The sequence below is a fragment of the Idiotropiscis lumnitzeri genome, chromosome 3 (assembly GCF_059441095.1).
Source record: "Idiotropiscis lumnitzeri isolate Australia: NSW breed Sydney's pygmy pipehorse chromosome 3, RoL_Ilum_1.0, whole genome shotgun sequence".
In the NCBI taxonomy this organism is placed as follows: Eukaryota; Metazoa; Chordata; class Actinopteri; order Syngnathiformes; family Syngnathidae; genus Idiotropiscis; species Idiotropiscis lumnitzeri.
This window is the reverse complement of record NC_142393.1, coordinates 8,876,593-8,902,566: the sequence shown is the minus strand read 5'-3', so window position 1 is coordinate 8,902,566 and position 25,974 is coordinate 8,876,593. Positions and strand designations below refer to the sequence as shown.

The following is a 25,974-nucleotide window of genomic DNA, read 5'->3' as shown; positions in this document are numbered from 1 at the left end:
TTGTTGGGTCGGCAGTCTCTCCAGTGACACAAATATTCGTATGCAAACAAAAAGTTCATTTTCAAATATTTGTCTGCTTTAATAGCACAGACAAACTTTGAACAAGGACATGCAAAACAAGCAAACCTGGCATGCTGTAAACAAAATGTGCAAAATAGTGGAGGGGAAAAAAAAAAAATCTTGGCAGGGTTGGGAGGTGTTGACTTTGGGGGGGGGGCGTGGCCATCTTTAGCAAGCGTTTATGTGCTAAATGAAAAGGCAAACCTCCGAGTTGTCTGAAGAGCACACCAACAACGCCGACAAAACATCAGTCAAACACATGCAACACATCCCTGCACCAGCTGTCACTCTAATTACCTCCCACCGCTGTTATCTTTAGCATCAATTCGATGCTAATGCGCCAGGTGATAGTGGCAATAGCAGTGCGTAAATTCGACTTTCCTCCTAATGAGCATCGCATTTCCATAGAGACCATAAACATCTTTCTGTCGTGGAGACATCCCTTCTGTGTGTCGATTTAAGTTGCGTATTGTATTCGTGCCGCTCTAGATTTTAATGGTCTGTGCAGTCTACTCTTGAAATATTTCCACATGATTTATTAATGGCTGATCGGGGTTTTTTGCACGTAGAATTAGCGGAAGATGTAGCATCTGGGCCTACCTCGTTTCCCGGGTGCAATGCGTCTCTCCAGAGTAAACAAGCCGACTGGAAAGTTGTGTAGCATTGCTAATCCAAGGTTGGTACCCGGGTTTCTCTTGAGTGTCTTTAGTCTCCTCACTTGAAATAAAATGCGAACATGCGAGTTTGTTGAATTTGTCCCTTATCTGTACTTTGGCGGCATGTTAATATTAATCACTGTTATCTCTTGGGTAAATCCCAATCCTCCATTTTGAAATTATTCTTTTGAGAAAACGCGTCATTCCCAAAGAGACATTTTAGACCGGTGTATTGATGTCTAATTTTTGTTCTCGCTCATGCTGGGTTCAAGACTGTTGGATAGCTTTCAGCAACACAACATCCTCTACATTTCCTCTTGTAGCTCTTAAATGAGATGCTAAGGCAACACATAAGTGGAGAAAAACTCAATTCTAATTTTTTTATCGGTACAGACAAATGCAATTTTAACCAAGAGTTTTTAAGGGATAGACAACAAAAGCTTTTCTGAAATTAAGAACTATGCGGAGGTTGATTCGCACACTAACCTCACAAATCAAATAGCAGCGAACACCTTACAATGAATATTTCACTGAGAAAAATCCATCAATTCTAAAGTAAGCACAAATAAAAAATAAGAATAATAAAAAAAAAAATCATCTGACTTTTTAAAAAATGACAAACTTTGTGCTCAGTTGCAAAAAAAAAAACAACAACTGATCACATCAGTCAGGAGAGTTTCCAGAACCACTGAAATAAGCTGCCAATAAGTCACTTTGAAAAATACAATTTAAAAAAAAAAAAAGAATACATTCGATGCGTCATGCGTCACCATTTCAAACCTCCCATTCTTCGCTGAAATTGTTGCGAATTTATTTTTTTTAATCAACCCAGCGATTTCTTGAACTCAAATGGAATTTTGAAACAGTTTTTCAACTGCCCATATTGCTCAACTACGATCCATGAGTTACGCAGAGACCATTTTTTTCATGCATTTTCTACATCTCGCCTTGATTATTTCAACATGCTGCTTTCTCGACTTGTAGTATTAAAAGCCTTCAGTTAGTACACGTTGCAACAAGACTATTGGAGAGGATCAGATTTTTTTTTTCTTTCCCGACTCAAAATATTTGACCTGACTTAGCATCTTACTATCTTGCTGACCTAGGCGTGCCTTATGTTCCAGCCCGAGACGGGTTCAGGTGGCACTGTGAGACTCTGTAAGATTCTGCAAATCGATTGAGCTGGAAAAGATCGGAGTGAAACCACTTCCCCAGAGGCATTTCTGTGAATGATTCTGCAAGTCCTGAGGAGAACCACTCGCCCAGCGGTATCTACAAGCGCCACTTCATTTTATTAAATGCTGTTGAAACTACCGCGGCACAGTGATGTTGGTAATGGATGTATCTTTGTGATTAATGTTGCCCAATCAACATCCAGTCTAAAGGGATACCGTCTTTCTAATTGTCTGCTATGGAGAAAGCAGAATGGAAATTTGAGGATTTTTGGAGATTTCCTCTGAGCATTTCTTTCTCTGTCTCCCATTTCTAATAGAACTAGAGCTGCTGTGATACGAGATCTTACAAGGAACACGAGAGCACAGTTGGGTTTCGTGATTTACTGAATTAGCATTACATGTGAGAGGAAGATTTTCACCCATTTGGAGGACAAAGGGGAAATCAACCACCCAGCCTTAAAAATCACATGTGAAAAAATAGACTCGCATATACAAAGAAGCACAAAAATATGTTACTTATTATTATTATTTTTATTATTATTATTATATTGTTAATATATTATTATTATTATTATTATTATCATTATTATATTGTTAATATATTATTATTATTAATATATTATTATATATTATATTAGTATTATTATATTATTATTATATTATTATTATTATTATTATATTATTATATTATTATATTATTATATTATTATATTATTATATTATTATATTATTATATTATTATTATCATTTTAATTAAAGCAATTGCGTCAGACTGACTGTCCAAGAGATCAGAACCGTCATTAATCTTGTCTCAGTTAGTTATTTTCATTCATGCCGGAGCGATTGATTTCATCAAATTGATTATCTTGCTTCTAACACTCATGTGGCCTAAGAAAATAAATTAGGTATGCGCAAATGGTAACAAAACAACAGAAAGTACTGAAATGTGCAGGTCACGTCTTCTTTCGACTGTTCACTAGAATATCGTCAGCATATAAATACAAATACATAAGAGTCATAACAGTGTACGGGATATAGTACGGAATCAAATGTTCTGCCAGCCTCGTGTTTTTATCGGGGACCTTGGCATTGATATCGTAACAAGATCACCTATTTGTTGTTTGCCATTGTCTTTAATGAGGCTTCCTTGGAGTGGGAAGATGTGAGGATCAAGGCAGCGAGCAGGTCTACCTGAACCAGAGCAACTTCCGCATTTACATCGCATATTTGATATGCTGGGCCTCGTATCCAATTGTATTTATGAAGCACTTTTCATACATTTACAAATGCAACACAAAGGGCGTCACAGAGATCAAAAGAAGAAACAATAAAAATGGCAAATATTATCCGAAATCGCACTCCTCTCATTACTGCATACACACCCATGTGAGTATACACACACCCACACACATTTCAGATAGAGGATTAATTGAGATCGTACATTGCGAGAAACTGAAGATTCAGGTGAGCTAAAATGACCAGAGACCGGTGGAAAATAAATGAATGGTTGGATTTACCTGAAGCCGATGTAAGGAGCAAATTATTTCTAATTGATCAGAGAGATTTTTGCATTCTTCAAAAGGCTTTTATGAATTGTCTTATTCCTCTTGTCATTTTTCTTTAAACGTGTGTCTTGCTGAAGGGCACCTGACGGTCGTCAAATCACAGAATAGATTTCCAACAACTCCATCCCTTTGCATCATAACTTATCAAAGAGGCAGGAGTAAGGATTGGGGATGCATGTAAATACGTCTTGCGTGTCAGATTCGTTGATTTCTTTTTTTTTTTTTCAAAATTCTGTCTCACTTCATCTGATCTTTAAAAGCCGACAGGCTTGACAGAGTCGCGCCACTGATCCCCGTTAGAGGAATGATGTGGTCTGACTTCATTAACCCTGTTAGCACTAAGCTTCTTTACCCTCGCTCATGCCAGGCTTAACCTGCACACTGATAAAATGTGAAGTTGAGAGAAGCAAAAGATAGGCGGATACAAAGAGAGCTGAAAGGAAAGGAGCGCAGGGGACAAAGGCATTTAGAGTGTGAGGCAAAGGTGTCAAACTGGAGCACGGAGGATGAGAAAGTAAGAAACGGGGAGAGGAACGGCAGGGCACAGAGCGTGTGAACCTGAGGCAGGAGAGAGGATAAGGCTCAGAGTAGCGAAGGACTTGAAAGAGATTTGGAAGGCAAAACCAGCAAAACAATCAATTCACTTGGATCGTGGCTGATCAATTACTCTTCGAGCGCATCAACATTCCGAGTGGTTTGCTGACATTCCATCAAGAGCGTGTTGGAGAATTAACACTGACCTCCGTGAACACACGAGCGGCCACACGCCTGCTCGAGTCAACGCATGCGTATGCATTCGAGCACATGCGCACCGATCCTCGTCCTTTCGTGCATTCATTTGGATTTTTATTCTCACCGGGAACTCTCTCAACACTATGTCTTCCCCTGCTGCTGGCAGAGCTTTTTGGCTGGCTTAACTACGCCCACGGCCCCCCCGAGGGGACAGCCTGAGACGGATGGCTGCGCGTGTGACTCCGATTCGATTCAGTCCATTTGATAAATTTATTGCTGGCGTTTTTAAAATGAAATTAGAAGGATGTCTCGGAGAGTCTGTTTTTGCAGCACAGGTGCCGTAAATATACTTCATGTGGCAGAGAGGGAGGGCGGGTGATGTGCTGTGGGGTTGGAGAGGGGGCACATAGCAAGGATGCCGGAGAACCAACAAATAAGATCATGTTATAATTTGCTTTTGTATTAAACATCTTACAGTATGGGGGGGGAGAAAAAAGGAAAGCTTATTGGAAATCTGAATGCGAAAACAACATTGCAAATCTGCTAGGGGTAATTCTAACACCGGCATAGTGTTTATTTGCATCCACACTGCCCGGGGTTAAAGTAACAGTTTCAAAAGTGTTAAATGTTCAACAACAAATTGCAAATAATGACGCTTATGAGTGTTTATATCAGGGGTGGGCAAACTTTTTGATTGGCGGGCCACATTGAGTTCTAAAATTTGACAGAGGGGCCGGACCAGGAGCAAGTTCAACGGGCCGGACTGAAACATTTAACGGGCCGCATGTGGCCCACGGGCCGTAGTTTGCTACGGCTGCTTTAGATTAACGCATATTATCGTTCATGCTAACACCATACAACGTGACCATGTGATGTCACAGAAAATACAACGAAGATTGACAAAACCACTAATGTATCCAACACACTTTAAAGTATTGTAAATATTGAATCATAATATGCAATTTTAATTATTGACAAATTAATATCTGCATTAAAACGAAAAGGAACAGAAAGGTAAAATGGAAGACTAGTTGTGATAGAAAACGCATTTTCATCAAATACCATCATGTGAAACTTTTGCCCCCCATAGTGAATGAAGTTTTGAGTCTGTCTTGAAAGCGAGGACGAAAATGATGCTGTCGAAAACGGTCGCAACTGTAACCAGTCAACTTCAACAATTATTTAATAATAATAATAATAATAATAATAATAATTCCCTTTATTAGTCCCACAATGGGGAAATTCGAGATTCGAATCCAGGCCTCCTGGGGAGACTGGGTCCTGAACGTGGCGCCTTAGACCACTCGGCCATCCTGGCAACGGCCTGTTTTCAATTTTATACATATCCGAAAAAGAGACACCCCATTTTAACAACATCAGTGTTAAATTTGAGAATACCAAGCCTATTTTGGTGTTAATGCAACACTGACATTCTGTTTTTAACACTGTCCCCAAACTTTTAACATTGGCCGAGATGCAATGAAGAAGGAAAGATTAGCGATTTGTTTTTTTCAACGCTTGTGATACACAAACATCTAGAAAGATTCTTCGAGCTGGACTGAAAGAGTCAGTGGCCACAGATGTTCTACAATATCTATCCTTCATGGTCAGGCAGATATACAATTCATATGCACACAGAGTCTTGTCAAATCTATTTGTTGTTGTCCAAACTCTTTCGCCCAAGGTCCCACATCTCTCCAGCCCAGACGGCCACATCAAAGTCACGTCTGTCAGTCATGTATGGACACAAACACAATATTTTTCTCCAATGCAAGAACAGCGTGAGACTTGGACAGTGTTTATAAATATTTCTGACTTAACTGCAGGCCAGTCGAAAATACTCAATGGACAAAAGAAGTCAGGCCAAGTACGGATGCACAGAAGCCACTTGAAGTGAGCACTTATTCATTGTCATGGTGTGTGTGTGTGTGGCCTTATTTATCTTCCTCTCATTCACAAATATATGTGAGTATGGTGGTGGCGGGATGATGTACGTCATGCCAGCCCTTCGACATTCATCAGAGCGAGGCCTGGCCAGCCCACATTACTTACCTTTATAGGCCCTTGTGACAGTGTCGTATAGCACCTATCATCACGTATATGAGATGTACAACAGTCTGTGTGCGTGTGTGTGTGTGGTGGAGAGGACGGGAGGGGCACGATAGAGTGAGCAGCCTGTCGCAAAAACATTAACTCTGTAGCAATAAGTCATGAAGTATGCAACCCGAAATATGCACTGGTATGACCTTTTGAATCAAACCTACCAACGTTATTTTTTTTTTTCCTTCACTTACCATCTTGAAGTGGATATTTAATTAAAGACCATTCTTTATGTTGTGATCATAAAAGCATTTGCAGAAAATTAATTGATCAATATCGTTCTGCATTTACTTATTTAACATTGTGATGGGAGAAAAATTAACTTGTGTGTCCTGATATATATATATATATAAACATATATATATATATATATATATATATACATATATATATATATATATATATATATATATATATATATATTTATATATATGTTTAAATATTTATATATATATATATATATATATATAAATAAATATATATATATATATATAAATAAATATATATATATTTATATATATATTTATATAAATTTTTTATTTTTTTTATCTCCATAAAGATCAAACAGAATTTGCCTTTTCCTTTCCAATAACAGTGCATGCTACCGTTCCAGTTCTCACAATGTGGACTGGATCTCTCGCAAAGATGTCAACACATACACCGTATAAAGCATGGCAGCACAGGTAACTACTGTAAGGTCTCGCTTACCTTTCTGTGATGACACAGTGGCGCCTGCAGAAAAAAGAGAGAAGACACACATGAATGAATCATGCTGTAGTGTATGCACAAAATGCAGTCAATGATATCAAATACGAGAAAAGAAAACAATACCACATGGAAGGCAAAAGCTCGACAAAAAAAAAACAAAAAAAAACAAAAAAAAACACTAAACAGCTTTTCTATATTCATAAGGAAGCGAGCAGGTGGAGGATGTGAGCAAACACATGGAAGAGAAGCGTTAAGTAGAGAGGCGAGAGTGGCCAGACCCCTGGAAACCCTCTATCTCTTAAACAATTCACCCCGAGCACCCTTGGACACTGCTGAAGAGCACTGAGAGAGAGCAAATCAAATCCTTTCGGGAAGCATTTTAGACTCTTTTTCAAGACCTAAAATCCATTCGCAGCCCACAGGATGTGCTCCTGGGCAGACAATAAAGCGCCGCTGCTCTGTTTTTTTTTTGTTTTTTTTTTCCAACAATGCAGAGCTTTTTTTTTCCCCTCTCAAAAACACATCTAAGGGTGGTGTGTTTGTGAAGACAAAAAAAAACAAAAAAAACAATGAACAGTGTATTTAACATGCTTTTCTAACCATGTTGGGATTTTCATGTTTTGACTGACGCGTTTGTGCCTGGACAAAAAGTTTGACAAGGATGGTATAATAATCAAAGAGAATTAGAAATAAATAAATAAATAAATAAATAAATAATATATATCTATATATCTATATATCTATATATATATATATATTAGGGCTGTCAAATTTTAATCTTCAAAAAAATTCACCCGATTAAATATTTTAACTGAGTTAATTTTTCTTTTTTTTTTTTACTTAAAAAATAAATTTGCATATCTTGCAAAGCCAAATTAAAACACTGTACCATATTAGCTGTACATCTTTAGCACATCATCTCAGAACAAAACACCCCGCTTAAGTTACCAATAGGCCTTGCAAACAAACACTACTGGATTTTTGTGCTTACAACTGAATGTGCTTTTGAGACATTTTGAGAAGTGTTTGATTATTCAAGTAAATATCTGTTAAAAGCTTCACACAAAAAAAAAGTAGTAGAAAAAGGGGATTAATCGCAATCAATTACAGATTTTTTTTTTTAGGGAACAGCCCAAGCTAACCTCTGACCTTAATGAGGTTACTTGATAAAAAAAAAAAACATGGATGGATGACTCTCAACATGGCCCAGTCAAATCAATCCATGGGTGCACCATCACAAGCACAAACTGTGGCCAAGCATGGCCGACAGGGCCAAATCTTATGCAGTCAGTCCCTTTATGGAGAGGGAAAAAAAAATTGAGGAACTGTCAAGTCATTGCCATGCCCTGAAAACACTTCCTTCTCCTCTTAGTTCCAGTTTGTAACGTCACAGAAAAGGCACCACACTTCACAGCTATATCAGCCGCAGAAAGTGAATGGATTTAGAGCCTAATTTGAAGTGAATGTGTGAGTGACGTCCTGATTTGCCTGTGTGCCCACGGCAGTACCCTTGTGGCTTGGAGTATTATGTAAAGTAGGCCATATGCCAGCGCGGGTTTCCACATCCCAAAGGAGGCATGCAAGCCAAATAACGTTTCAGCATGCCTGAAGAAGGAAAAGTGTTTTTTTTTTTTAACGTGGAAACTAAGAAGAATAAAAATACCCTGACGGTTTTTTTGTGTCTTTGCAGAACAGGAATGAGACCAATATGAGATTTAATTAAGTCAAATAGCAGACTATACATAGCTCCGCTTTTCTTTTCTCCATTCGGATAGCTCATGAGCTGTTTAAGCGTATTCATTTAGAAATGGACAATATTCATGAGCCATTAAAGTAGAATCACTCAACCCAGTGACAACCTCACTGAGTTGACACAAAGAAAGCCACGAAACAAGGAAGAAAAATGGGAAAACTCTAGTAGCAATTGTACAAATTACACGTGGTCGTATAATCAAATGCTCTAAGCACCGCCAGCCCAAATTAGTGCAGGGAAACTGTTTGTTGTGAATTAAGAAGATCCAAAACAAAAAGTCCTTGCTTGCACCAAGCCAGCAGCTCTCACTTTTATTTTGGAAAGACACTGTAATGAGCATCAAGTCTATTAATGAGAGACCAGTTGAAACAAAAGATGGTTTACACTGCTTCAACAGCACCGGCTCATTAGTGAGCTAATTACAATCAAACACTTCTTTTCATCCCTTTAACTGGTTTACTGATAAGGAATCATCACATCACGGTGGAACGTGTTATACTGACGTCTTGAATATTTTCCTTACTGTAAATTTGATTGGTTATTTTTGACAAGTCAAAACATTTTTTGTGAGGATCTGAAGAATGGATGAATCCATTCTGGAAGCCTAGTGGCAGGCCGTGCTTTTCACACGTAGGCCTTCAGTGAAGTCGCACGTAGTCCGACTTGAATAAATCCCCGTCCTATTGCCTTCTTTTATGACACTACAGTTGGAGAAATAATATACACAAAGACACTCACACGCTACTAAGTGTTGGACGACCTCGCTTCTCTTGAAAGGTCCGTTTTGAAAATGGCCTCGCAAGTGCATCTGCAATTAAATCCACACTTTTCCCACCTTCGGCCATTGTGGTTTAAAAAAAGCAAAAATAGATTTTCGAACGGTCGGGAGTTTCGACTTCCGGATGTGTTGATTCCGCAGAGCGCTGCCCCCTCACGGGTGGCTATCCAATCACAAGACGCGTTCATCACCTCCAGCGAGAAGGCTCACTGTACCCATTTTTGTGATCTGATTGGCTATCGCAACTGTCTACCAACTCTGAAAGCTCCTAGTCTTTGACAGAAGAGTCGTCCGCATAATTGTATCCTAAGGCCCTGGATGAATAGTGCGTGCTACTGGTATTGTGAAATCTGCCCGGCAACACGAGCTAGCTGAATTCTGATTGGATAAAAACTCTCATTAAAAATACAACACTTTGAAATTAATGTGAAGAATATGGTCAGGATTTCTTCATTATGTAAGGCCAGCAGAGAAAGCCTTGAAGGACTTGAAGGTCCACCACTGCTGGAACCGGAGCCTCACCAGGCCACAATCACTTATTGGGTTCAATCTCACGCCATCTACGAGGCAGTCTCCAATGTGAAGGACCACACAAGTCATGACCCAAGATGGATTTGTGACACTGCATCTGTCACATCATAAATCTGGCTCCCTCACGTTTGTACAGTGATGCTCTTATATATCAAGAAATATAACAAAGTGTTGTGTTGTTCGGAACGTTTTGGACTGTAGTCGGCACAGGTTCGTGATACCATCTGTCAAAACGCGCACATCAAAACACAGCAAACAAGCTCTCTTTTCTAAGCCAATATTTGTTTTTTTTTCTAAATAAAAAAATGGGAATTTGCACAAAAGGACATTTTTTCCTATCGTGTGATGAGTCATGATCACTAGAAGTGATGAGATGTAGCACATTTCTCAAATGGAGCCAATTTTTCTCTCGTTTTTCCTCTCTTCTGCATCCCTGCTAATCTGTTTTCAACATTGACCAACCCTAAAGTTGACTTGACTTAAAAATAGATTTTACATATGTAAATGCAGTCCCTCCTGAATTTGATTTGCAATCATACATATGTACTCACGTGTCTGCTTCAAATTCCCGGCATGAAAAGAAGAGTGGAAATAAATGAATGTTATATTGTGCCTCAGAAGCCTAGATCGGTCTTTGCAAAAAAGGAACGTTTAGTTACTCGGAAGTGATCGGGACAACCCATCGGGTATTTTTCAAAGTACAGAAGCTGCGGTTCAACATTTGCACTTGCTGAAGTCACTCTGAATTAAAACAATTCTAAAGCAACATGCTGCTGTTTCAAAGTCGTCCGAGTGGATATCAGTGTCCAAAAGGGACGTCTGTTAAAGTGTTAGCAAAACCGACTTTTACAAAGGTAAATTCCAATATTTATATATTCCAATAAGTGTTTGCCTTTTTTCTTTTTGCAAACAGCAGTGCCGTTTCCATGGAGGCGAACAAGGTGTATATTTGCACCAAGCGAGGAGAGCTGCACACACTCACGTTACCTTTTGCACAGGGAATGCTGTCTTCTTGCTCATTACATACTAATGAGTTGTCTATTAATGAAAATGGAAAGCATTTATTTTGCGAGCACAAAGGTTTCAGCTGGATTAATTACCGCACTACAGCAGCAAAATGAAAACAGCAAGTGCAGCATCAGTCTTGTGTGGCACATTACCCATTAGCCAACTGTTATCGACGGCTGGCAAATGGCCCCGCGTGACACAAGAAACTCAGTACGAGCAAGTCAAACTTTGCGAGAAGTGCACTTTTGTCACACTCTTAATTACGGGATGCATTTGTGTACTTTTAGTCACCGTAAATCACTTCTGACATCTGATTCCGTGGATTGTCAACTGCACTCGATTGCAATGGCGGCGTGATCGTCATCGTCATGAGCGTTGTGTGGTCTGATAAGCCTTTAAACGCATGAATGTTACATAAATCGATATTTTTATGAGTTGACAGTTGGCGAGAGAATACATAAAGGAGCAGAGCCGTGTCGCAGCAACCACCGATTCGGCATTTTAATGGGTTGATTTGAATCGTACATGCTAATAACATGTTTATAAATAATAATAAAAATACGTGTATAATGATAATTATATTGACATTGATTTCACAACTGACCCTCAGATATTCATCGAAATCGTGTCATTTTATTTTTTTTTTTACATATACCGTATTTTCGTCGCTACTTTTTTCCTAGATTTCGAACCGTGCGGCTAATACAAGGTGCGGCTTTTCTGTGGATTTTCATTTCACCGCTTTCAACGCTAAATAAATCTTGAATTTTTTTCTCTTGTGTCTGTTGTGTTTTAATTAGCAAAGTTGTTGCCGTGTTCAAAGGCAGAGTTTTAAGAATCTGTTTATGTACCTTTAGGTGCATTTACAGTACAAAATCATTCTGTATGTGCAGAAAATAAATATTGTTTTTTCAACATAGAAAACTGAGGTTTATAGTCGGGTGCGGCTTGTATATCTTTTTTTTTTTTTTTCAATTTTTTTCCAAAAGGGAGTTGCTGCGGCTTATATGTGGGTGCGCTTATTGTCGGGAATATGCAGTAATGTGTATGTGTAAAATGTGTGTGTGTAAAAAAAAAAAAAAATATATATATATATATATATATATATAAGTGTGTGTGTGTGTGTGTGTGTGTGTGTATACACACTTGCACACAACCATATAATGACAACTGAGTTGAGTACATCTTTGGCATTTCGTAATGTGAATGTGTCGGTATTGCATTTAGACTTTGAATCAGAATCAATCGAATAGCCTGCCAACAGCTTGATATCCCATCGGGCACTCCTCGGAGAGGTCAGTCAGCAGGAAGGGGTACTGGGAGCGTGCCGAGGCTCAACAGATGGTTCTTGATCAGATATTAGAGCCTGGGCTGCGGGGTCGTTGGGCCATGAGTGTTCTGCTCTGCCCCAGGGGAACTACCCCGTTTAAACCTCCTTGCTATAGCTCGGCTTCTGGTGCCAAGCGATTGGCTCTGAGTTTGAGCCAGACTGCTTGGACACTGGGATGATGACAGACTGCAGCCCTTAAGCCGAGTAGAACATAAACTGAGGTTGTCGCCATCCAGAAATGTACTTGCACTTTGTTTGTGATGATCCGTTCTGATCAAAAAATAATCACCACGATGTTCCAACCTTCATTTTTGAATGAATGAATCGGAATGGCCTCTCAGTCCTATTGCACATTGAGTCGCTTTGAGTATGAAATATGTTTCACTATATAATTATACCTTACCTTGCCTTGCCTACTGCTCATCATGTACAAGGACGGAAGATTAAATAAAACAAAAACGGTAGCTTTAGTCCCATATTAAAATTGAAACATTTCTTCTGGGAGCATAATAAACTAAATCCTGCTTATACATCCATTAATCTGCAGCATCAATAAAGCCGTCGTTTTTTTTTTTTTTTTTAGCTTACCCTGTGCTACAGGCAGCCTAAACCGAAATGGCTTTAGACATGACCTTCACTTAAAATATAGTGGTCCTCTATCAGTTCTCTCTGCCACCTGCATATCAGACTGGAAATGCACCCTGGCTCTGTTTAAAGCATATACATAACATATTTCATTTTATTTAATTTCCTGTCTTAATAAAAAAAAAAAAAAAAAAAAAAAGGTTTTCTCTTCTATCCCAGCTCCCTCACTCACTCACACCATTTCTCTTTGTGACACATCTCTGCCGTCATGATCTTGTCTCAGAGGCAAATAAAGTTTCACTGAATGGTGTCCGTCGGAGAGTTTCCGATTCACTTTCTTATCGTGGTTTCCTTGAAATATTGTAATAGCTCAAATTACAAAAATGTGAATGTGAACACAAAGATTGGACCATCTGTTTAAAATCAAACGGAAGGGAAAAAAAAGAAGGTCAAAGTCCCAACAAAAAGAGTCTTTTGTAATCTACATTTTGAAGCAGCGCGCAACAATAAAAATACATATCTGGCAATAATGTTCCTCTTGAGAGCATACATTATGCAGTATTCACACCAGAGGTGAAATGTTGCATTCTTCACAAAATGTTTACTGCACTGCTTAATATTAAACCAAACCACAGAGATATTCAATCCATGACTGCTCATTTTCACCCTTGGTGGATTCTGTAAAACCTCAATAACAATATAAATAGGATCCAGGGTGGAGAAAAGCCAGAGGCTACATTGCATTATTGAAACTATTCCTTTTTATATAGTCATATCCTACAAAAATATTCCAACACACTTTGAGCTTATAGTGAAGCTCTTGGAAATGTAATGCAAATGTTAAACATGATATTGCTCTCCTAATGCCCTTATTTACATATGTAAAACTGTAAGTGAGGTAGAAAGGGGTAAAGGTTCTCATTGCTGAGGTAATATGAATCATTTTTAACGAACAGTGAATGTGGATTTATTTAGGAAAGGCACTAAAGCCAAATGAAGTATGTAGATGTAACACATGCTATATATCTATATCTATATATATAATTCGTATAATTTGTTGAAAATTAGTTTTCAACCAGACTGCTATCATTTTTTGTCATGGGGCCAATTGGAAGGTCCAATCCACATCAAGCTGCACAGAAAGCCCATAATGGATATCATAAAATCGAAATTAGCCAGGGGAATATCATCTTGTGATTATTGCAAATAATTCTGATAATTAATAAGAGATACCAACAAACTAATGCAAGCTGGTTTAGATCTTGCGAGCAGTGATTTAGTTTCATACTTACTTACTTACGTTAGTCATTTTTCCTTTAACTGATTTATTTTGAAAATGTGCAAGTGATTCGAAGCGCTCTTTATTCTCCCCATATTATATCCCCAAATGCCGTAACATTGAATTGGCTCACCTGAATAATATTTTCATTTCATTTGATTTTGTACGTAGCTGCCCACTGAAGCTCAGACAAAACATTTCATCAAGGACATCTGCAGAGCCTTTGTTGTTACCTTGGCACCGATATGTATTCGCTACACAACATCGCTCTAAGACTTTTACTTCTCTGAAAGTTTGACGAGTGTCTACTGACAAATGAGGCTGGCAAAGTGACAAAAGGCAGTCAGACGTTAAAAACGATTAAAGATAATACTAATTTGAGTGATCAGTCCGTAAAAGTTCATTTCAAGACCATACAGCGGTACTGATATCCTTTACAGATAGCTGGTGTGTTTCCATCAGTTACTTGGGATGACGATTATTGGATAAGAACAGAATCTCGCAGAGAGATCTCCGGATTCGTACTTTAAAATCTTATCTGTGTTCTCTATCAATAACAGTAATCATTGAAACCTTGAGGAAGACTGGTTGGAACTTTTGATAAAACGTGGTAAAAGAAACTATCCTTTTTTTTTTAACATTTTTGATTCGTCTTACCTAACTGGGTTTTCATTTAAAAAATAAAATAAAATGCACACAATAAGTATGGCATATTTGGTGAATGTTGTAAAATAATTCATTCCAGAAGAAGCTTTTAAACACTTTACATTGTATTTTGTCCGACAAAGAACACCTGCACGCTTCAGAAATTCAAGTGTGATGCGTTAACACTTGAAAACATTGCCTACGCAGGTTCTTAGGGAAATTCAATTTATTCACAATATTAAATTACCGCACGCACCTTTTAAACTGCGCCAGGTAGTCCAGAATTGCGGAGGGCTTTTAAGCAAATGGCAGTTGCGCAACGTACGGACAGAAATAGTACCGTTGAGCATCAAGTCAATCGCAGCTGAAAGCTGTTACAACATTGTCATTAACTGGGCGGCGGCAAATGCAATTAGCAGCAACAAACAAATGGGCATTTCGACAAAAGAAAGAAAGGAACATGAAAAATGACAGCGGGGTCTGAAAGAAAGAATCATGTGGGAAATAATTCCTCGAATGTGACGGGGGGCTCGGGATGACCTTGAACAGTTCAGTGAACCTTACCGATTTGTTATACAGGAAATCAACTTTCTTTGTTTTTTTATTTGCGTAATAAACCTGAGCTATTCGCAGAAAAAAATCATTTTTGATTTTTTTTTTTTTTTTTGGGGGGAGCTTTGTCAATTAAGCCCAACAATGCCACAAGATAATTTAAAACCCCTGACTATTAAGGAATTGGTAATTGGTGTCAAGGAAGTATGTGTTGTATACTGTACCAGTGAGAAAACAAAGTTGGCCTTTTAAGTGAAAGATACGGATGGTCTTAGCTGCATAAGCATGTACGCAAGCATTTTTGGTGTATTTGTACAAAAGCAAAGCAACTATAAGACGATTTTTAAGGGGAATGTGAGGAGAAGCAGTCGAGAGAAGGGATGGATGTTCTACCTTTTGATTGATATTAAACTGTTTGTGGACCACACAGTTTAGGTGGGTGTCAATTATGATTTTTTTTTTCTTCTATTCCACCAGAATGGCCCTAGGCCTCACAAAGAAGAAAGAAATAAAGTTAAGATATTTTCATTATTACTACAAAAAAAAAAAGCTCAAGTCCTAACGACAACTTTTTCGACACCACGATCTTGCATGACCGACTTAGTTGTCCTTGCGAGACATTTCCTTTCACTTGGGAAGGCTTTGGTGTAGAGGTGCATTATGGTGAAGGAGAATAAGGTCGCGGCTGAAAGAACGATCGTCATTGCCGTCACACAGCAGACGTTCAGCAGGTCTCCTTGGAGATAAGAACAAGCTGTCCGTCCTGAGCACACCGTCGTCACGGTTCCTGTTCTTATTGTGGCTGTACTCGGAATGCCTGACTTCATGTTATTTCTTTGACCAACAATGATTGTCTTTTTTTAATTTTCTACTTATAAGCTCTAAATTGCAAACTTCATTAGCATGTGAAGAGCTCAAAGGTGAATATGTCAAAAGTTTCACAGAAATCCAAATATAATGGCTTGAAAGCACAGTAGGATCTAAAATTGTATGTTAATAAACACATTATGAGTTTAGAATTCTCTCCCCCCCCCCCCACAGATCAGGCGTGGGCAAACTACGGCCCTGGGGCCACATGCGGCCCGTTAAGCGTTTTAATTTCTTGGCCATAAATGATCATTTGGTGGCCGCCAAGACAAAAAACAAACGTCCCTTGTCATGTATGGTGCTCCGACTGTGGATCTAATCTCTGGACCCACCCACCCCCTCTCTCAAATAAAACACACAAACAATTGAGGGAAATCGTTATACGAGTAGGTGGTCCACCTCATTTTCTCCAACCACGGCTTAAAATTGTTTCTCATGTTATCATAGTTTTTTTTTTTACTGAGCAACGTGAGATACTGAACTTTTAAGCACTTTCAGGAGGACAATAATAAAATCCCAACAATACATTTACAACATTCCTGATCTGGACTTATTTTCTTGAACCAAAGTGGAACTGTGCATTCCTTAGAAGTGCACAAGGCCCGCCAAGTTAGTGCACAATGACAGTGAAGCATATATCAAGAGAATTGAATGCCCAGTGCCAAAAAAAAAGAAAACAAATAGTGAAACATCGTTGTTGCCAGCAAGGGTATTGAACACAAAACGAAGGATGAAATGATTTGAGCAAATATAATTTGAAAGAGTCCAAATCCTGTGCCTTTCAGTTAAATGTGAACACTTTCAGATTTCCTTTTCCTCCAAATTATTTTTGTTTTAAGTAACAAGTGTAGTCAGCTAATTTGCATTTCTTTTAAAAGTCTTTTTGACATGTTCGGAGTCAAACTCTAAGCACGCAGTCATTAACTTAAAAAGTGCTGGGACCCAATTTGAAATCCACTCAGGACCACCAAAACCTCAAATCACAACTCCATGATCAATCATTTCCAAATTCTGAACAGTTTTCATAACCGGATTTTGAGCAGAATGTATTTGCAAAGAAGTGAGCAAAAACAAAGTTAAAAAAAGGTTCATTTTGATTCGTTCCCGTAAAACGAGCAAATACGTAGATAAGTAATATATTGAACTTCGGGACTTGAATTAGTTTGATGACACATACTGGAAGTGAATAACTTTTGATCTGAAAGGGCTGGAGCACCGAGTCGGTCGTCTCTCTGTGGGTGGACTTTTCACAATAACGACTGTCTCACCTTGACATTATCGTTTAACGTCACCAATTAATAAGCCCGCATTCTCAACCTGCAACAGTTTGACAACATACACGACTTGTTTGTCGAACATTAGATCAGCCTCATTGGGTAGCGTTTATCCAGACACCTGCTCCGTAACAGCTCATGCGCGTCATACTGAATTATCCGTTCAGGAGCAGCTCGGAAATTCGTGGACAGCACGTAAAAAAGAATTTAAGTGCTGCAGTGGCAGTAAAAGTGTGTGGGTGTGTTTGTGGGAGGTAAATTTGCCTTTATGCCGCTTGTGACCTGTTCCGCAGCTCATGATGCCTTCCTCTTTTCTCTCTCTCGTCCACACACCTACTCGCTCAGAACTTTATCGAAACTAAATTAGTTTGATCTTAACCCTTTTTGAGGGGGCTTGGTCAGATAACATTTTATAAAGTCACCCCTCAGATAGGGAGCTGCCAATGAAAAGCGGAAATCTGTGGAGAATTTCATTTATATGTTTAACAAACCCAAAAATACTCTTAAAAAAACGTTGATAAATCAATTTACCTTTTCCATGAAAAATGTTGAGTGGGAAGTTGTACGAAAAATCCCAGAACACCGCCCCCCCCCTGTCATTCGTTTGTATTTTCACTGAAAATCTATAGGCGGTGTTGCATTAAGACTGATGCAAGTGTTGACTCCAGTATACACCGGGTGTGGCCAAACTACGGCCCGTGGGCCACATGCGGCCCATTAAATGTTTTAATCCGGCCCGCCAAACTTGAAAAAAATTAAATGAACGTTAAACTAAATACTGTGGCTTTTAAATACATATATATTGTTGTAATGCTTTTGTTCACTTTTAATTAAAATTAAATGTATTGTTTTTTTCTCCAATGAGGTGAGCTTACCAATCCATCTGTTCCTGGTCCGGCCCCTCTGTCAAATTTTAGAACCCATTGTGGCCCGCCAATCAAAGGTTTGCTCACCCCTGGTATACGCCATAGTTCACATACATACCAACGTTAGAATCCCGAATGTTAATCACACACACACGAAACACGTCAGTGCACACTCGTGTCCCAGTAAATGACACTTCATAAGTAAACTTAGCATTCGCAAATGTTGTTGATTTAATGTTATATGCATCCAAAGTTTCATCTCTTCCGCATTAAATGCATACAGATCTAAAAAAAAAAAAAATAATAATATATATAAAAATTATATATATATTTTACTGGTGCAAACTCATACATATGCACACACACTTACTCTGCAGCGGCTAGTTAGAATTTAATCATTTCAGTCAAGCATCGCATTGCATGTTCAACGAAGCGCATCTCGCCATCTCTTTTTCGATGTATTTCACGTAAATAGCAAAATATCTAGATCGGGGTGTGTGTGTGTGTGGAGGGGTGTGTGCGTGTGTGCATTCATGGGTGAATTTGCACCATTTTGTCTCACAACCAAGCACTATAGAATTTAGTTATTTTTTTTGTTTCCATAGTGATTGTTAACTGCGGCAAAACCTTTTCCTGCCAATTTCTGGATGCTAAACACCACGGTCATGATGGCGCACAGTTACTTTCTATTTTTTTTTTTTACATCAGTAATATTTTTCATTTACAGAGTTTTGATGTTCCCTTTTCAGTACCTTTAATAATTTCAGTATTTTACATTTCTGGCGGTATTACATACTTTTAAAAGAAAGGAGCAAATGCCTGACATGCCAGATGTTTTGTTGCACAAATCCAACCACGGAAAAGCCAACAGCATAGTGAGCTAAACTCACAGACTATTTTTGAAACCGGTGCAAGTCGGCGTTGGTGCATGTTCTATTCTGTCACAGAGGCGGGTTAGACCAAGTGTTAATTGTAATTTCGCAAACCTTTCCTGATAGGACAGACAACAACAAGTATCATGTTGAGCGCTATGAGATATATTTACAGTGCTTGAAGTTCCTTTCTTACCTCCACTAACAGCCACTGCTTATCTAAAAAAAAAAAAAAAAAAACAATTCCAATGAAGTATTGACAGAAAAATCTTTGCCTGTGAGAGGCAAGACCAAAAATCAACATTGAACGCCCACGACCTTTAATCCTGTCAGGCAGTCCCGTATTAGCATTGTTTAAAGGAGATTGCCACCTTTGCTCTGAAACACTTCAGAAAAATGTTGTCAATTAACATTGTTGGTCACTACAGCTACAAATGCATGTTAAATTATAAAAAGTGAACACCATATGTATATCAACAACATCTCAAACCCAAGTTTCTGGGCTTCTCTGTGAAGTCACATTTAAAACTCAAAGGCACATACAGATTTCGGAGCAACGGGCAGTATACTGCTGACCAAGCAATTTATTTCAGCAAGACAATGCCAAGCAACATTCTGCACGTGTTAAAACAATAAGGCTTCGTCGTATTAATTTTTACACAAAGTCTCAGCTTCATTGGAATTGGGAAACTGCCATTCATATTTAGGGTAGGGACAGGTGCAGCTCGACTGAATGCTGCAAGGCACTAATGGGGAGGCTGCTTTCCTATGTGACTGTTCATTTTGAAGTGGTAATGGGCTTAAGGTGCGTGTAATTTCATGCTGATAGCGGATGTGGAAGAGTGCCGCACCTGAGTGCCTTGGATAAGGAAGTGGGACCAGATTCCTGCCCGGTGGCACTGCACACCAACCGTGTTATCTTGTGGCTGATAAAGAAGCAGGTGTGATGCAGAAGTAGGATACGACTACGTATAATCGCAGCAGAAGGGATGTCCTTTAAAGCGTCAGGAGATGCGAGATGAACAGTCCAAATTGTGAATTTGAGTTGACAAAACTCTTTATTTAAAGGATCTTTTGTTTTCCCATGTTTAATGATATGTTTTATCGAGTGATGGGAAAATGAAGCTTCGTGAAGCACCTGCGATATTTTTTTTACTCCTTTAGACGCTCGTGGTTTAAAGATAAAATCTAGTGCACTGGAAATGTATTCAAATTTCCACCGCATTGCATCTTTAAACCAATAGTGCCATCTAGAAGTAAAAAAATATATATATATCACAGGTGCTTCATGAAGCTTCGTTTGTCCATCACTAACTATAACTGCAAATTACTGAAGTGATACTCATACTCATAATTCCCTTTGAACAGTAGTTGTCCAAGTCTCTTAGTTCGATAGTTATTGTGGCGCAATCAACAAAAAAAGACTGGTAGCCTCCACGTATTTAACTAATTTACTGCCATGGATGGTTAAAGACATTAGCTTAGCGTCGTTATAGGCATACAGCTCAAGATGAGTGAATCGGCTATTTGCTCTCGCCGTGTAGCACGTATGCACATCTCTTGACTATGCTATACTGATTTTGGTGAAGTATATATATATATATATATATATATGTATCTATATATATATATATATATTTTTTTTTAGCTACGACATCCAATCAAAGCACAGGTGGTAAAAGGAAACATGCTAACCTTGTACCTCATGACAGCAAGCAGCTACAAGCCGTCAAATCCCAAATGCAATGAACAGACTATGCAACAGAGCACGTTAAGCAAAACAAATGCATTGGCTTTACACTCAGCAAAACTCAAAAGTAAAACTCATGCAATGAGATTTGAGTTTATGTGGGAGACTACAAGGATGGATGAAAGCCTCTGTGTCCTCCAAAGTCTCTTGTAGGCCACAGCTGAGTTCACCGTCATCTATCAGCTGCATCACTATGACCACTATAACTCATCACCTACACAAGATATGGAGGGCAAATGCAGAGGTGGGGAGCAAGGACGAGAAGGGGGGGGGGGGTTAAAGATATAGATGATATGTCCTTGCTTCAATACAATAAATGTTGTTTTTCGTAAATAGATGTGCAGATTAACTCTCCACGTGAAGACAAATAATATAAGTACGCACTTACGCTCAAAGCTTACATTAGAGTGGACTCAATTGGATTACATGAGGACACATTGTCCGTCTTTATTGCCGCAGTCCTTGTCGATTTAAGTCGCTGATAAATTGATTATGCCTCAAGGCCACCTGCTGGGCACCGTCTGGCAACGATCAGGCTCAATAGTAAATCAATATCACATAAACCAGTTATCATTGCGCATTGTGACCTTATCAAGGTATACGGAGATATAGAGCACAGCTCAAACCTCCTCGGCCAAAAAAAGGTTAATGCAACCTGATCTGTCCTCTTGCAAAAAAACTACATAACATTTGACATCAAAACCTGGCCTGAGTCATAATTTTGGTGCCCGACCGTTTCTGGCTTTGTTTTGTGTTTTTCAGACAACTGTTGACAACACACGACGAGTGGTAACCGCACCAAATGCAACAGCTCGAATTTCCAACAAGGATGTTGATCGGTCTGCTCTTTTTGGAGGTCATTGGCAGACCGTTTAGACAGGAAGTCGTTGTGTGTTGACATGTATGCATTGTTTGTGTGCATCTCTCTGTCCAAACAGGTGTTGCAGATCTCCTGAGAGGTGTTCCACATACAGTCACCTTGAGCCAAGTCTGCGTCCTAATACGGAGTGCAGAGCATATAGGGAAGAACTGACAGGCAAGTGGGGGGGGGGGGGGGGGGGGGGATCTCGGCAGAGCACGCAAAAAAATGCAAGTTGCAAGAAGCAACCATTAGATAAATAATAGAGCTCACAAAATGTATCCATGTGGTATGATGGAGAACCTGACTTTTGATGACAACGTCAAAATAATAAAAAATAATAATTAATTAATTAATAATAAATAATAATAAAAATATTAATATATATATAAAAAATATAAAGAATATAAAAAATATTTAAAAAAAATAAAATAAATGAAGGCAACAAAATAATTAAAAAAAATTCAGGAAACGATCATGGATACTGGACAGACAACTCCGACTGTTGCAAGTTACCTTCCCCTCCAACTTCAACCCTCTACAGCGGACAATGTGAGACCAATGCGTAAATGTGGTCACGGGAGCAGAAAGAAAAACAGACAACGCAAGCGGTGCGGAACACACAGCAAAAATAACCTTAGTTACACATTTGGTGCCATTCATGTACAGTGTAAATCCGACTTTAATTAAGTGGAGCAAAACATTAGCGCCAAATGAGCTGTGATAATTCCACCTGCTTCCATCATCCTGCTTCCCATGCAGCTCTGCTTTTTGGTTCGGGAGGAGGGGGAGGAAGCTCCCATGCAGTGTGGGGATTACGAGTGTGACACCAATCCAAAACTAAAGACTAAAAACAAATTAGTTAATGGTGCGCAAACAAAGAAGGGACCGCATGCATCTGCTGCTTGGAAAGAGTTGCTTCATGCGGCGCCGTGAGAATTTAACAGTGTTAAGAACTTGTGTTTTTTTTTTTTTAAACTGGACTCTTTCCAAACAGCTTGACTGTTAATTCACGTGCAGTGCGTATGAGGCTCTCAAAACTTGACAACGGTGAGTCCACAACCCTTCACTGAGGGTGTTAAAATGAAATATTACATGATAACGTTAGTCCAGGAGCTTTGCTCTCTCATGGCGAAAGGTGCATTTCTGTGAAGATGCAGAAACACAAAATCTGCAGGGTGGAGATACGAGTGCGCAGATAAGGAGCATCGAGGAGATGGGCCCTTTATCATGTTTCAGAAGAGTGAGAGATGAGAGCCTGCGTCTCTGGGATGAGGCCGAGTGTATCTTTGCCGTCTGACACACCTGTCAAGTGACGTCTCTTAGGTGCTCTGGCAAACACTTCCAAGTACTTACGTATCTCTGTAGTGTTCTTTGTCATCTTCAAAAGGAAAGTTCAAGCACCAGTGTGTCATTTTCTCCAAATATTATAAAATGTAGATGGTAGTAAACACCGGGTCTCGTAAAAGTGAATTGAAAAAAAAAAAAAGTAATAATTTGTTTCTTTGACATTCTCTCCAAAACACTCTCTAAATGTTTTTTTTTTATTTTAGTCTCAACCATGAAAACATGGCCATGAGCATCTATCATAATTTTTTGAGTGCCATTAAAAGTTTTATTTGGGACACTTATCACAGACTTGCATATTAAAACAGTTTCATGAATATGATTTTCTTTTTTTTTAATCACTTATCGTTTCCCCGACCACCTATCCCTGGGATTAGAAGTCTGACAGTTGTTAATTACATGTTATTAAACTTCATTTCAATTGTAAACTGTCAGTGTTTTCCACATTGATCTTGGACACGCTGCCATAAATGAATTTTGGCCGCCATTAATTCTTTGATTTCTTTTCAGCTACAAAATTTGATAAAACTGAACAACCGATAATTTTAAAGGGAAAGTAGTACTCTTGCTTTAATGCAAAATGAAACAAGAAGTTCAAAAAATTCTCAGATTTATTGGAATGTAAAATTTGTAATGGCTTTTAAATCATATTTCAACACCGTTTAAAGCAGAACGAGGTTCTAATTTCTGACCAGCAGGCTAGATAGCAATTTACAAGAATCATAATTATAGAAGTGCAGAAAAAATTTTTGATCAACTTCATCAAAACGGTGTTTTTAACAACTGTTGACGAATCAGGTCCAGTGTCTTCATAAATCAGGTCCAGTGTCCTCACAAGTCACCCAACAAAACGATCATGTCTTTATGAATGCCGAAATTGTCCCATGGAGCTCTGGGAAATTGAACATAACTTGCTCTTTGTTATGTCGTTCCTTTTTCCGTTAGAAATGACATTTCATCAAAAACTAACCCTCCAGGGTACTCTGAAAGCTAGAGAGGAGATGAAGCAATAAATATTTGCATGTTGCTGTCCTGCCTGAGTCCTAGCAGATGTATTAAAGGTTCGATGATATTAGCTAAATGTGCAATGCATGCCACAGCATAAGAGGGGCGTAATGTAGTACTACATGTATAATAAAATTAATCTTGATAAATTATGTATTTTGAAGTTGTACACTGACAACTTTGCATGGTGACACATGACAAAAAGGCGAGAAAGAAACAAACAGAATCAGAAATTTAGAATAGGTAATATTGTCACAGAGGAATGTTTGGGCGCCAACACTCTCGTCTCAGAATGTGTGACCCATTTTGAATGAATCAGGCCAAGCGGAGAGCTAGCAAAAAAACTTTTTAATGAGAGCAAAACTGTGTGACGTAAATACGCTAAAACAATACTTGCTAACCAGTGCACAGTTTACAAAGCCATTTCAATGAAATCATCTTTTGGGATGCCAGAGATAAATGAATCACTTTTACTCATGAGTAACTGCATACCGGTAATCCTGCTGCTATTTTCATTAACAATTTTTTTCCCTTTCAAGCTGATTGAGATGGGCGGGAGCTAATATGGTATGGTAATATGCAAATTAGTTTTGAAGGAAATAAAATTAACTGAGTTAAAATGATTTTTTTTTTTAATTATCTTGAATCAACACTTTCATTTTGACAACGGTAGTCAAAATATCATATTTACTCAGTTGCAGGTAAAATGTTTCCGAGCAAGTTGTTCTTTTAAACACTATACAAAAGACTGCTGAATCTGGTCAAAACAATAGGCGGCAATATAACAGTATCTATTTTTCACAATTTTAAATCGAAATCTGCCTAATTGATCCGAGTCTAGTAGCAAATGTATAAGCCAGATGACAATGGGCTTGCGTTGACACTTGCATTTGTCCTTCCACAATACTAAATTATAGTGTAGACTGTATGTTGCTAATGCTAAGTGATCGTGTATATTGTAAGGTATCTAATCTGTTGAATAATTAAAGATAACGTTTCATTTCATTTTGCAAAACGACCTCTGTTAAACACATTTGAAAAGCATTTCAGTCTGATGGCTACACTGGGAAATCAAAGCCCCTCAAATTTCCCTTCACATGCTCTCTGTCCTTATTCCCCTGAAATTGCTGCCTCAGATAAGTAATGTATTCTGTGAAAAGGTTACATCTCCAAAAACAGGGCAATCACATTAAAAGCTAATGGGATACATAAAATCAAGAGCTCATGGGTGATGATTAATCAACTGATGAAAAGTACATGGCTTAAATCAAGTTAGATCGAATTAATCCCCAGTCAGCCACCGTTCTACTCCTCCGGGCAATTTAGTGCGAAAATACAATTATGGCCTATACGTTACGCCTCACTGGTTCATCTCAACTCCAAGTTCCTCTGGGGTACCACACCTTGCCAGTGCACCTGATATACCCCCTCACTCAGGAGTCTGATGATGAGGGTAAAATATCCGTGCCAGCTCCTCAAGGATGTTTCTTTTGCGTGGAGGATTGTCAAGTCAAGTGAAGTACATTTTATTTATAAAGCTCCAATCCACTGCAAAGGTTGTGTCGCGTTTTTCATACGGAGGAACTGCACTACAGACTAACAGAAACACATTTTAAAAAATTCAATGAACAAAAGAACTCAGTCCAAATGGGAGCTAGGCAGGTGAGTATTGTCGAC

The 25,974-nt window shown here is 38.7% G+C and overlaps 1 protein-coding gene across 2 annotated transcripts in view; it reads right to left on the bottom strand.

Annotated features, from left to right (window-relative positions):
• The window catches only part of LOC148339765 (cadherin-4-like), a 217,385-nt gene that overhangs the window by 111,869 nt on the left and 79,542 nt on the right, over nt 1-25,974 (bottom strand). For both annotated transcript variants that reach the window (XM_088290445.1, XM_088290446.1), the window contains one exon: nt 6,997-7,020. In XM_088290445.1, coding sequence (XP_088146571.1) covers nt 6,997-7,020 — 24 coding nt within the window. The remainder of the gene's footprint in view (nt 1-6,996; nt 7,021-25,974) is intronic.